General features: G+C 48.2%; 1 protein-coding gene across 8 annotated transcripts in view; it reads left to right on the forward strand.

Annotated features, from left to right (window-relative positions):
• DTNB (dystrobrevin beta) overlaps positions 1 to 13,732 on the forward strand; it is a 251,360-nt gene that overhangs the window by 226,844 nt on the left and 10,784 nt on the right. The window contains exons 17-21 of one of the 8 annotated variants that reach the window (XM_034659796.1): positions 5,683 to 5,842; positions 6,644 to 6,733; positions 9,702 to 9,787; positions 12,642 to 12,784; positions 12,974 to 13,008. In XM_034659796.1, coding sequence (XP_034515687.1) covers positions 5,683 to 5,842; positions 6,644 to 6,733; positions 9,702 to 9,787; positions 12,642 to 12,784; positions 12,974 to 13,008 — 514 coding nt within the window. Of the gene's footprint in view, positions 1 to 5,682; positions 5,843 to 6,643; positions 6,734 to 6,837; positions 7,788 to 9,701; positions 9,788 to 12,641; positions 12,785 to 12,973; positions 13,009 to 13,412; positions 13,515 to 13,732 lie in introns of those variants that run through there. The other 7 variants (XM_034659800.1, XM_034659798.1, XM_034659801.1 and 4 more) reach the window with 7 other exon arrangements.

A 13,732-nucleotide genomic window follows, 5' to 3' on the forward strand; every position in this document is an offset into this window, starting at 1 on the left:
AGTCATGTCCTTTGCTTGTGGCCAGGCCTGGTTCTCACAGGCAGCACTCCTTGCCCTGCAACTGAGACAGCTGAATTCATAGGCTCCCTGAGCAGCCAAGGCGCACACACAATCTCAGTGAGGCTCTCACCCCTCCGTGACTGAGAGACAACTTCAGGCTTGTTGCCTTTGCAGCTGGAAAACCATGGGCTCCTGGGGTGCCTGGGGTCCTTCCTTGATGCTGTCCAAGCAACCCAGGCAATGAACTTGATTCTGTGCCTTTCAGCTCTTGGAGGCCCAAGATCACTTCTGTGATCTCCTGTGTCCCAAACTGTGCTGGCTCACAGGTCTTTCCTTGCATAGACGTTCTTGTTTTTCTACAGATTCTCTTACCTCTCTCCCAGCTTCATCACCTCGTTGGGATTGGGGCTAGAACTGCCAGATCTGGCTGTTCAAAAGCACTTTCCAAACCAGAGTGAATTTTACACTTTATTATTGGCCCCCTCTCCCCAAAAATGGCCAGAAAAGCAGGGCATGATGGCGATTATAGGGTAGAAGATGGAGGTGGTTCCCTAAAGTACAATGATTAATATGTGATAATGTTAGCTAACCAAAACAGGGTTCCTGAGATGTTGGAAAGGAAAATAGATACCCTGAAAATAAATAATAATAAATGTTTCATAAGCACTGGCAAAAATAAAATATTTCGCAAGATAGAACATGTTTAATTATCAATGGAAAATTGTTATAAAAGTTAATAACAAACATAGCAGAAAAAAGACTTCATAGTATTCCATTGTATGGAGAAACCACATTCTGTCAGTCCATTCACCAGTCAGCCCGCTTTTGGTCATTTCCACTTTTGGCCTCTTAAACTGTAGCTAAGGAACGTTTGTGTACAAGTTTTGGGTGAGCTTATGTTTACCGTTTTAAGAAGCTGCCACACTGTTTTCCAAAGTGGTTGTAGCATTTTACAGTCCTGTCAGCGATGTACAAGGGTTTTGGTTTTCCCACATCTGGTAGTCTTTTTGATTGTAGCTGTTTCAGTGGATAAGTGGTATCTCATCGTAATTTCGATTTTCGTTTCCCTATTGGCTCCTCAGGCGGAGCGTTTGTCACGTGATTATTAGCCCACTTGTACATCAGCTTCAATGAACCATCTATTCAAATCTTTGTTTCATAGTTGCATTATCTTCTTCTTATTCAACTGTAAGAGTTCTTTGTATCTTCTGGACACACGTTTGTGTTTTGTTTGTTTATTCTTTTTTTTTTTTTTTCATTTCCACTTCCTTGACATATAAACTTGTAAGATATTTATTTATTTATCTATTTAAACTTGTAAGATATTTGAAGTATATATTGGGGTGACTTGATTTACACATACATAATGAAAGGATTCTATCTACATAATTAATATATCCATCACCTCACATATTTACCTTTTTGTATGTATGAGAACATTGAAGTTTTACTCTCTTAGCCAATTTCAGCTCTGCAGTAGTGTTATCAACTATATGTTGTCACCATGTTTTACGTTACATCCTCAGACCTTATTTATTTTACAGCTGAAAGTTTGTACCCTTTTACCAACCTCTCCCTATTTCCCCCAACCCTTGGCCCCAACTACTTTTCTACTGTGTTTCTGTGAGTTTGACTCTTTTTAGTTTCCACATATAAGTGAGACCATGCAGTATTTGTCTTTCTGTGTCTGGATGATTTCACTTAGCAGAATGCCCTCAAGGTCCATCCATAGTGTCACAAACAGCAGGACATTCTTTCTAATGGTTGACTAATATTCCATTGTACATATATGCCACCTCTTGTTTGGCCATTTTTCTGTGATGGACACTTAGGTTGTTTCCATATCTTAGCTACTATGACTAATGCTGCAGTGAACATGGGAGTGCAGATATTTCTTCTAGATCCTGTTTTCATTTTCTTTTAATCTTTTGAAGAACCTCTATACTGTTTTCTGTGGTGATTGTACCAGTTTACCTTACCACCAGTAGTACACAGCGGTTTCCTTTTCTCCATGTCTTCACCAATATGTACCTCTTATCTTTTTGATAGCCATTCTCACAGGTGTGAAGTGATATCTCATTGTGGTTTTGATTTGCATTTCCCTGATGATTCATGATTTTGAGTACCTTTTCATATACATGTTGGCCATTTGTGTATCTTCTTTGGAAAAATGCCTGGTTCTTCTATTTTTTTTTTTAAGATTTTATTTATTCATTTGACAGAGCACAAGCAGGGGGAGCAGGAGAGGGAGAAGCAGGCTCCCCGCTGAACAGGGAGCCTGATGTGGGGCTCAATCCCAGGACCCTGGGATCATGACCTGAGCTGAAGGCAGATGCTTAACCGACTGAGCCACCCAGGCGCCCCTCCTCTGTCCATTTTTAAATTAGATTGTTTTTGTTTTTGCTGTTGGGTTGTATGAATTCATTATATATTTTGGATATAAACTCCTTGTCATACGTACGATTTGCAAATATTTTGTCCCATTTGGTAGGTTGCTTTTCATTTTGTTGATGGTTTCCTCACTGTATAGAAGCTTTTTACTTCTGATGTAGTCCCACTTGTTTATTCTTGTTTTTGTTGCCTTTGCTTTTGGTGTCAAATTCAAAAAATCTTTGCAAAAACCCACAATTTTCTATCAGATATAATTTACAAATATGTTTTCCCGGTTTGTGACTTATCCTTTTATTTTTCTTACTGGTATCTTTTTTATGATAGTTTTATTCATATATAATTCACATACTATATACAATTCACCATTTTGAAGCTTAAAATATAGTTGTTTTTACTATAGTCACAGAATTGTGCAACTGTCACCACAGTCAACTTTAGAACATTTCATCACCCTCTGAAAGAATCCCACATGCATTAGCACTCACTCCTCATTTCTCCCAGGCCCCTACCCTCAGGCAACCACTAATCTCCCCTTTCTGTCTCTATGGATTTGCCTATTGTGGATATTTCATATAAATGTAATCAAACAATATTCAGTCTTCTGTAACTGGCTTATTTCACTTAGTATAACATCCTCAGGGTTTGTCCATGCTGTAGCATGTATCCATACTTCATTCCTTTATTTGCCGAATCCTATTCAGTCGACCCTTGAACAATGGTGGGGATGTTATGGGTACTGACCTCCTGCACAGTCAAAAATCTGTGTATAACTTTTGCCTCTCCCAAAACTTAACTACTAATAGCGTACTGCCTTACCCATAAAATAGTCAATTAACACATATTTTGTGTTATATGTATTATATGTATTCTTACAATAAAGTGAGCCAGAGAGAAGAAAATGTTGAAGAAAATCATACAGAAAATACATTTACAGTGCTGGGGTGTATCTATAAAAAAAAATCCACATGTAAGTGGACCGTGCAGTTCACATCCGTGTTGTTCAAGGGTCACCTGTATTCCACATTTTTATTTAAATCATTCTTCAGTTGACGGGCACTTGGATTGTTTCTACTTTTTTAATGCTGCTGTTGACACTTGTGTACAAATTTTTGTGTAGACCTATGTTTTTGTTTCTCTTGGGTATACACACACAGGAGTGGAATTGCTAGGTTGTATAGCACTCAATGTTTAATCTTTTTAGGAACTGCCAGACTGTTTTCTAAAGCATTAGGAATGCACCATTTTCCATTCCTGCCAGCAGCATGCAAGCATTCCAGTTGCTCCACACCCTTGTCAACACTTGTTATTATCTGTCTTTTTTATTGTAGCCTAATCCTAATGGGTGTGAAGCACTGTTTCATTGTGGCTTTGATTTGCATATCCCTAATCGTTCATGATGTCAAGCATCTTTTCATGTGCTTATTGGACATTTGTATGTCTCCTTTAGAGAAACGTCTATTCAGGCCCTTTGTCCATTTTTATTACGTTACTAGTCCTTTTATTATTAAGTGTTAAGAGTTCTTTCTGTATTCTAGATAGAAGCCCCCGATCCAATAGGTGTTTTGCAAAAATTTGCTCCCATCCTTTGAGTTGTCTTTTCACCTTTTAAAGGTGTCCTTTGAAAAAAGTTTTCAATTTTGATGAAATCCCATTTATCATTTTCTTTTGTAGCCTGTGCTTTATGTGTCATATCTAAAAAGCTATTGCCTAATCTTTGCTTCTAAGAGTTTTTATGGGTTCTTATATTTAGTCTGATCCCTTTTGGTTAGTTTTGGTATATAATGTGAGGTAAGGGTCTAAGTTCCTATCATTTGTATCATGGGAAGATCTCAGAAAGTATGCTAAGTGATAAAAGCAGATTGCAAAATTATATGCGCAATAAGATACCATTTATGCAAAATTTAAAAGCGTGAATATCACACATTATTCATAGTTATATATGTACACATAGGTAGAAAAAATTTCACTCCAAAGTCTTTACTAATCGTTGCCTCTGAAGGGGTGAAAGGAGGGACTGGGACTGGACAGGATTGGTGGTCAAAGGGGTCTTCAGACTTATCTGCAATGTTTTTAGGTTGAATTTGACAAAATATGAACAGTTATCCATGGGGGTGCTTTATTGTACTTGTCATCTTTCTGTATATTTTAAATTTCTCAACATACACATACATGTGCTCACACAAGTCAAAGGGAAGAGTCACGGAGAGCAAACCATTTCTGTTTAGTGCAATGCCCACACTGGCTGGAACAGTGAGGTAAGGCTTTGTGTGGATGGCCTCTCAGCATGTTTGGGCAGATTCTGTTGTGTGGGGAGTTTCTGAGCTAGAACCCCAAAAGATAAATCTCTTCGTTTGAAGTCATTTGCACACTTATGTTTTCCCAGTTTTGCTTCCACAGAAAACCCACTGTATGCCACACGCAGTTTCCCTTGCTCTGAACAGCAGCGGTGCCCAAATCTCAGTGAGCTTCCTTTAACTAGAATCTTTAAATGTTACCCATTACTCCAAGCTTTCTCCAAAACTGTACCAGAGCCTTCGCAAGGAAGGTTCAGTTTCCACTATACATGCCATTCTCACCTAGTCTCCGTGAAATGCCCCAAAAGGCCTCACTGTGTGTTTGACAAGTGCAGGGCCCCGGGCCCCGGGAAGCAGCCTGCCGCCGAGTTCCTGACACACGGTCGGGCGCGTGGTTCATGCGGTCGGGGGCTGCAGACATGCGGAGTACGCGTCATCGCCCGCGGGGTCCCCGGGGTTATTCCCACATCTCCGTGAGCTACGTTGCCTGACACAAAGCTCTTTTCATCGTGCTTTTCTTCCATAAAATGGGTACAAAAACGCATGCCCTTTCTAGTCACAAGTTGTTGTGAGGGTCAAATGCGATAATGTACATAAATGTATTTGCAAACAAAAATGAAAGCTGTTTGTGTATCATTTCCCAACCGTGTGGCCCCAGCCCTGCTCAGATCCTGGACCCCGCTACTCTGCTCAGTCTGTCTCCTGCAAGCCCCCCCCCCCATGCTAGCCTCTACTTTCCCTCCCCCTCTTAGTCCAGTCTAATGGTACTTTCTCTCCTTCTCCTTCCCTCCTCTTCCTTTCCTTTCTTCCTTTTCTTCCTCTCTGCAGTCCTGGAGGCGGCCTGACTCCTTCCTTACAAAAGTGATCCCGCGGTGCACCGCCTCACCGAGGTGCAGCTGTGTCGGCTGGCTCAGATTCGCTGAGGAAAAGGACTCTCCGCTTCCTCAAAGAGCTAAGATACCTGAGATAACATGTTCTGTCTCTTTGATTCTCCCAGGCTCAGGCCACAGGGTCACCACATACATCGCCCACTCACGGAGGCGGCCGCCCCATGCCCATGCCTGTCCGCTCCACGTCGGCCGGCTCCACCCCCACCCACTGCCCGCAGGACCCGCTGAGCGGAGTCGGGGGAGACGTGCAGGAGGCCTTTGCACAAGGTGAGATTTGGGAGCAGGGCATATGGAGAGCTCGAGGGGTTTGGCAGCATGAACAAGGTTCCTACTGGGATTTTTCCAGTTTCTTTTGTGTGCTTAGCTTTAAATGATCAGGTTTTCATACACAGTTTAAATAAGTCAAGTGCTGGAACCTTCGCACAGGATGGGCTGGTCTCCCAACGGGAGGTCTACAGGCTTTGTGTGTTTGTGAAGACCAGGCCTCCGGGGCTTCTGTGCTCTCTTTCCCGAGTTTTGGGATGTGACTTGTCCTTTGGGCTTTGCCTCCTCCTCCAGAGGAATCGGATGGAACAATTCCTGAGGTTGTGCTTTGCCTGGGAAGTCTTTAGAGCAAGTAAGAGGAGGAAGAGTGGAACTGTAAATAGGAGCTTGCTGGCGGCGCCCTGGGCCCAGGATTGCCACTCGGGTCTGAGGCGCCAGCCGCCCGCTGTGCTGTAGAGGCGGGCAGGGCGCCCGGCTGAGGACCTCTCGGGCAGGTGGAGACGGAGAACCGGCCTGTGCGGCTGCTAGAGAGCGAAGTCCCCCCTCAGGCCAACCGGGAGCGGTGTGCGTTCTGGAATCCAGCTCTCCGGAGTGTAGCTAAGAAGCGGGCCGCTGACAGGGGCCCACTCTCCGGGTGGAGAAGAAGAGGGAGGAGAACGAGAACCTGGGAGCCTCGTGGCCCCGATGTGCCCAGGAGCGGGCGGCGGTGCCCATCGCCGCCGGGCGCGGTGTGCAGGGCCCAGCAGCCCGAGGCCTGCGCCCGCCCGCCCCCCTGGCATCGCCGTCTGCTCTGACTGTCCTCAGGTACGAGGAGAAACCTCCGCAATGACCTGCTGGTGGCCGCTGACTCCATCACCAACACCATGTGCTCCCTGGTGAAGGAGCTGCACTCAGGTGAAGCCCAGAGCTCCCGCCCCCGCGTCCCCGCGCCCTCCGCACTTGCTCACTCCGGCGGCGTGCGCTGCTTCAGCTCCCCGCTCGGTCTCTCCGCCTTCTAGGACCGCCCGGGACGGCCTCCCCGCCACAGCCTCTGTCCCACACGTGTTCACACAGGCGCTTGCACGTTCTGTTCCTCTGAAGGCTGCAGCGGGAGAGCCGGTGCAGTGCGGGGTCTCTAGGCCCACGCAGCCAGCCCCCGGCCCCGGCGCTGGGCCGCGGCCCTCTTTCCCCGGGGCTGCTGCACCGCCCTCGGCCGCTTCCCTGGATGACTGGAACCGAATCACCACAAAAGCTTCTGGACTTTCTCCCAGCTGCCTCTCCGCTCTCTCCCGTTGGATTTGGTCTTGAAACCCTGTTCTCTCCTTTTGTCCATCACTAGGCTCTGCTCTCACCTAAAGTTCGTGACCTGCGTCTGTCGCTCTTCAGCCCTCTGTTCAGTAGTACGGGTGGCTCCTTCCTCCGTCTCTCCCACACTTCGCTCTACCCCTGACTTCCCGGAGACCCTTACTTTATTGTTCCCCTTACATAAAACCCAGGAAAGAGAGAAATAATAAAAGGCCATTCCCACATCGTCGTATTTTCAAGAATGCCCGTGACTCCCTTAGTTTTGTAACTGCCAGATATTTACTAACGGGTAAATATCTGTGGTCAGATTCCCATGTTCCATATTAGACAGATGGGTTCCCTTCCTGAGTGATACGTATGGCCCTCTGTTGTTTCTTTTCAGCTAATATGGTGCTTTTAAATACCTTGGAGTAGCTTAACAAGGTTATTAAATAAAAATGTAAAGCGGGTTTTCCATGAGCTGTTCAGACACATCCACTGAAATCGTCAGTCCCCACTCTGAGGGCAGGGAAGCCTTGGGTATGTCCTCAGACCTTCGAAGGAGAAAGCACATCTCTATGGCTGGCCCAGGGTTCCCTCTCAGATCTGCTGATTTCCACTTAGAAGAGAGTAAGTGCGTGGCCTAGCTTGGTTTTTCCAAGGCCGTTAAGATGCCGGTTCTCCTTTGCAGGGAGTGTGCAGGTGACGCTGCCTCCATTCTGGTACCAGTTCTCAATCCTTATTAGAAGCACTGCCCTCTCCATAAACACACATAAACAGAAGAGGGGACTGCCTTTGAGATGACTTCACAGGTGATTAGAAAGTCCCTTCCCTAATACAGTTTCCCACAGATGCCAGAAATCCCACTTTTAGAAGGAATTTCAGGCCACGAAATTAATCACACTGTGCCTCTCGACCACTTACTAGGATTTGGGCAAGATCGGTGGCTCATGAGCTCGTCACACTAGGAGGAGAGGTAGCTGGACACAGTAGCCAGAGATCACGTATCTTCACAAAACGTAAAAGGTTACAGGCAATGTCTCATGGCAGGAAAGGATGGTTTTAACACAATTCTGTGATGTATTTGGAAGGCACCTTAGAGAGCACGTTGTCAAGTCCCCTCTAGAAAGGCAGTGAGTGATTATCAGGAAAGCGATTGCCTGAAGCTGTGCGTCTTGAAGGGGCAGAGGCCAGTCCTAGAGCTCAGGTGCGGAGAACACAAAGCCATTGCTCTCCCTGCCACAGTGTCCTTCTGCCCACACAGGACCGGAGGTCAGATTCACAGCCCCACGAGGGCCCCTCTCACTGATGCTGTGCTCTCTCAAGCCCTGAAGTCCACGGGTAGGTGTGCACTAAGTCCTCACGTGATACCACATCCTTACAAAGTGCAGAACTAGACGCCCTTTACATGTGAGGCTGCCGGTTTCCCGGTGAATGGAAGAGGCTCATCCACACCCACGCATGTTTACTATTGCTGTTGGGGGTTGTGTTAGGATGAGGTGAGATACTCAGATTGTCTTTAAATATTTCCCATACCATGTGCACTATGCTATTTCTAGCCAGAGCCTCTCCTCCTCATCTTTTTTAAAAAATATTTTCACAAATAATAGAATCTTCGGGTTGGAAAAGATCCTAGAAGTCATTGAATCCAGCTTGCTGTCCAATATAAAAGTCCTCTGTTTGAATATTTCCAGTGAGCTCATTCATGAATGGCTCTCAACACGGTGAAATTCTTCCTAATCAGGGAGCCCAAATTTGCCTTTCAGTAAGTAGTTTATCCTCATCCCATCCTCTGAAGCAACCCAGAGTAAGTTCAGGTGCTCCCATTCCTATTAATTTAGCTTTCAAGTATTTGATGGCAGGTACCCTGGCTGTCCCCAAGCCTTCTCCTCTTGAAGGTGACCGTTCACTGTTCCTCCAGCAAGTCTTAACGTGACGTGGTTTTCCCTTCACCATTTTGCTTGCCCGCCACACTAGGATGTGGCCAAGAGCTTCAAGGCCCCCATTCAAAGTGAGTTCTCAGAGCTGAGCACACTTACCCTTGTCACAGGCTCCTGTGCCCTGCAGAGCAAGTGAACCGTGGCCTCCCTGCGTGAGGGCCCTGGGAAAGCAACCTGAGAGGGCATTAGCTTTTTCCACACAGCCACTTTGCTGTTCAGTCATTTTAAGTTCGTTGTCAGCTAAAACTTCTAGTTTTGGGTTGTTTTCTCTTAACGGAAGCTTGTGTCATTTTAGATATTCCCCACTACGTCCTTGATGGTTGCTTTCTTGAACCTGAATGCAAGGTATTAGGCGTATCCCTAGTAGATGTGTCGCCTTAGGGAAAGCAGGCATCGAGAAAAGGCAGCGACCCCCACCCCAGTCACCAGGGAAGCCAGCCACAGAGCCTGCAGCAGGACAGGTGACCTCAGACTGCGCTGCCCCCAGGGGCTCAGAGCTCGTGGGTAAAGAGTGCTAGCACGTGCTCCACGCATGGGGCAGACTAGCTGATTGTCAGCACCCTTGGAGGCCTGCGACCGTAAGCCTTCAGCTAGGGCTTCATCCCAAGCCTGCTAGGTCATTCCTTTCACCCTCTTTCTATGCTTGTGCTGTGCTGAAGGGTCACTGGCCGCCTTGGACTTGTTTTCACAGCAGAGGAAGGTACAGAGGAAGAAGAAGAGAAGCAGCAGAATGGGAAAGACAGAGGTAAAGGCAGCTCGCAGGACCCCTAGTTTGAGTGGGAGGCAGAGCTACATAGCCCCTGAAGGAACCCTCCCCCTCTTCCGTTTCTGCTTTTCTTCCTGCTGCCCAGCTCCCCAAAGCGTTCAGACCCCCACAGTGCCTTCGGCCTGCTTTTCCCAGCTGACCGTCAAGGAGGTGGTGGCGTCAGGCCATCAACAAAAGCCTCGTTTCCTAATACTGTGATAGATGGTTCGGACATAGGAGGAGATCCCAGGAAAGCGCACCACGTGACCCTTTGCCTCCAGGAGTTTATAATATAGTTAGGGAGGCAAGACAGAGATATGCAAAATAAATAAGAGATAAAATGAAGTGGCAGGAAAAGTTAATCATCAGACTTTGAGTGTGTGATTACAAATACAAGAAGGGTTTCTGAAAAGGAAGAGATTATTGTGGGCAGAATAGCCAAATGGTTTCGTGACCTCAACGGAAGAATTAAAAGCAATAAAGAAAGGTATCAGCAGAGGAGAGTAATGTCTTCCTAGTTTTATTGTATATAAAACCTGCTTAATAACTTGTTATGTACAAAGAGCTGTGCTAAATGATGTGCGCATATTATCTAATTAATGCTTAACAGCCCTCGGAGGTACATAATGATGTCCCGATTTTACCATTGAGAAAATAGGCTCTTCGAACTGGGTCTTTCTGACTCCACACTACTACACTCTTCATCTTCACGTGTCTGTGTTATGCTGAACACATAACATTCGCGAGTTAGCTGTTATTTCTGGCCTATATTAATGTGTCTATTTCTGGATTCTCAAAATGTAAGCTCCACAAGGTGGAGATTTTGGTCTCTCTTGTTCAGGATATATCCCCAGTACCCAGAACAGTGCCTGGTGCAAAATGGGGTGTCAGTAAATGAACAAATACAAGGAAAGAAGCCAGGTGAGGGGCTAGAGAGTGCTTTCTCAGGGAGGGAGTGGGAGCGGCCCGGTGGAGGCTGGGCTGTGGAAGATGCGTCAGCTCTCTCCACCCCTGCCGGGTGCTCTGCACTGAGCACACCCTTTCAGTCTGATTTCACCACCCACAAGGAAGGATTTGAGACACGGCTCAGAGTAGTGAAGTGACCGGCACAGGTGTGAGCTGGCAGAGCCAGGATCAGCCCGGGCAGCCAACACCAGTGCCGGAGCTTTCTTCCAGGTGCCACAGTTGTCTAGTGTGTCTGGCGAGGCCTGCGAGGCCGTGGACAGTAACTGTGAGGAATTGAGGAGAATGACATACTTGACATGGCCACCAAAATGTCAGAAGTAGAGGTCAGCCATGTTGGAGACATCTAGCGGTGCTACAGGGCATGGTAGAGATGACCGACTTTCTGGGCTGAGAGCGGACCAGGAAGAAGGCAGAGGGTTGTCGTGCAAGAGGCAAAGAGGGGAGGAGATGCACAGAGATAAGTTTATGCTCCATAAACACGTGCTCCAGTCACACGTGTGCACACACACACAACCCAACCAGATCTCGGCGTTCATGTGGAATGTTCTTGGCTGAAGACGTAATAGCTGCTGCTTTGGCCTCTCTTCCCATTGACCTTTCCTTCCCTGTAGCTTTTCCATGGCGTCTCCTCAGCCTCCCTGCATTCCTTGCAGCACACAGACAGCAGCCCTGACTATGTGGGCCTTGCCCTGACTGTGGACCGCAGCCCTGGTCCTGGTGCAGGTCTGGGTGTGGGATGCATCTCACATGTGGACGGGCATGGCTTCCCTTGCCTGGTGCCTCCTGGTCTCGGGGGCCTGTCTGCACCCGTGTTTCCTGCCAGCGTCTCTCCTTTCTGCGCCTCCTGCTCTCAGTGTCTCCCCATCTCTCTTCCAGTGCACACACCAGCGTTTCTGTCTGTCCCTGTGAGACCTTGTGAGAGCACCTGAGTTTCTATTTCTATGGCTTTAGGTGCCATCATGAGGGAAATAGTGTTGAGTCGGGGCGAGACGTGGGTAGGGTTTTCAACAAATGCTTGACTCTCAGCATTGTGCCGGTCCCGGGATATGTTTCTGTAGCTGCACTGTAGTGGGTGCGTGGGTAGGGGTAAGCCAAGTGCTTTTACGGACGGACCTTCTGATCGTCTGCCGTGGTCTGGGCATGAGATCTCACTGTAGACCAACACGGCAGTAACTGGTGTCGCCAAGGCATTAGAGAACAGTAACTACCAACCAGAGAGAGACGAGGTTTGCTTCTTTGGGGTTGAAATCATGCTGACCTCACATAAACACAACTTGGTCAGCACCCTGTCAAACAGACATAGTCTGCTCAGTGCAGAAACCATAAGAACCAAATGGGCACTTTGGAAGAATTCATGACCAAGCTGGACTTCCTGACCACGTCCACCCCTACCTCCGCCGCCCCCCCCCCCCCCCCCCCCGCCTGTCCCTACATTTCTGTCTGGCTGCATCCTGGGGAATGCTTCTGCTCCACTGGGGTGCCCTTCTGACTTTGCAGCCCTCACTGCTCACCCGGAGTGCTGGGTGCTTGTAACCGACACTCCATAGGTGAAACAGACTAACGTATTACTTCAGAGCCCAAAACTCATCTCTGCCCCTCCAGAGCCTCATCCTACGCTCCTTTGTCCTTCAGAATCGCCTCTCCAGAACCTGCCACCCCCGGTGCTGGGAGCTGTAAACCCAGCTTGCGTGCTCCGAGAACCCTGGTGCATGTCTGGTGGGCTGACAGCAGTGGCCCTGTGTGAATTCTCAGGCTTTTGAGGGTGCAGGCAGTGTTCAGGATTTCAGGGTGAGCGGGAGGGATTTAGTATTCCCCAGCAGATATGCCTGCAGGCAGCAAATACTGCCTGTTTCAGAATTTAATTCCTTCTCACCTTGGTCCCTTTCAGAACCAAGGGATGGGCTGCACCCCCAGATGTAACAGCTCCCCAGATTCGGGGTGGCTTCGTTTCCATGTTAGTACTGTTCTCCTTCTCCCAAGAGATGCCTGTCTCCACGGCTGTTTTATGTTTGTGGCAGTTGCTGGCTGTAGGTAGCGTGACTCTCTCAGTCCTTTTCATACCTGGTTGGGAAAAGTCACTTACGGGGCAGAAAGGGGAGAGGTGAGTCCAGAAGCCCGTGGGTCCGTGGGCCAGGCAGTCAGCCCCCTGGGAGAAGACGCGGGCTGGTGAGGAGACCCCGTGTGTGACCTCCGTGTGTTGTTTGTGTCTGTGCTGTACAGGTTAGCAGAGGAGCCGGGACAGAGAGGAAGCGCAGGTGAGTACTGTGCTCTCTGCCCTCCCCACGGCCCCTTTCCCTTTGTAGCTAAGGCTTCGTCCCCCTCCTCCCTTGCCCTAGTCACACTTTCTAAGCCAGAGCCATCCCAAAGGGTGGAGATTCAAGTTAAGGTTTTCCTTTAAAGAGCCCAGCTGCACCTTTGCCCTTTGCCGCAGCCCTGCCATCGTACCCTCTTGGCCCCTTTTCCGGGCTCTGACCCATCTTGCACTGCACTGGGCCTGGCCTGGGCCTCGGGCGTGGCTTGGTGGCGCCTATGTCTGGATGTTGCTGGCAGACCAAGAGCTGCTGGCTGAAACAGGCTCTGGCAGCAGGCGGCAGAGGCCGTCTGGCCACCTCTGCCACCTTGCTCCTGATGGCCCACGGCCATTGTCATTTTTCTCCAGGGGTCCAAACTGCTGCCAGCGCCCCCAGGGTTCCAACACCCAGAGCTGTGACCTGCCGCCGTACCTGACCACAGACCGAATTTCCATCATGCAGGATCACCCTCACTCCGTAACGCCGCCCAAGCCCCTTCCGTGGTGCCTGCCAACCCGCACCCTCTCACGTCCTAAAACAATTAACGAAAGCACAGATGTCCCCTGGGGACAGTGCTCATTGCTTTAGGAATTAGCCTTTCACATCTTTCCATCAAGGACCTTAACTCTTCTCTCCCCCCAATTCCGAGATATTGCGGCTTTGGGGCTTGTTCACTAGAACGAAGGGA

Source organism: Ailuropoda melanoleuca, chromosome 4, assembly GCF_002007445.2.
Source record: "Ailuropoda melanoleuca isolate Jingjing chromosome 4, ASM200744v2, whole genome shotgun sequence".
Classification (NCBI taxonomy): Eukaryota; Metazoa; Chordata; class Mammalia; order Carnivora; family Ursidae; genus Ailuropoda; species Ailuropoda melanoleuca.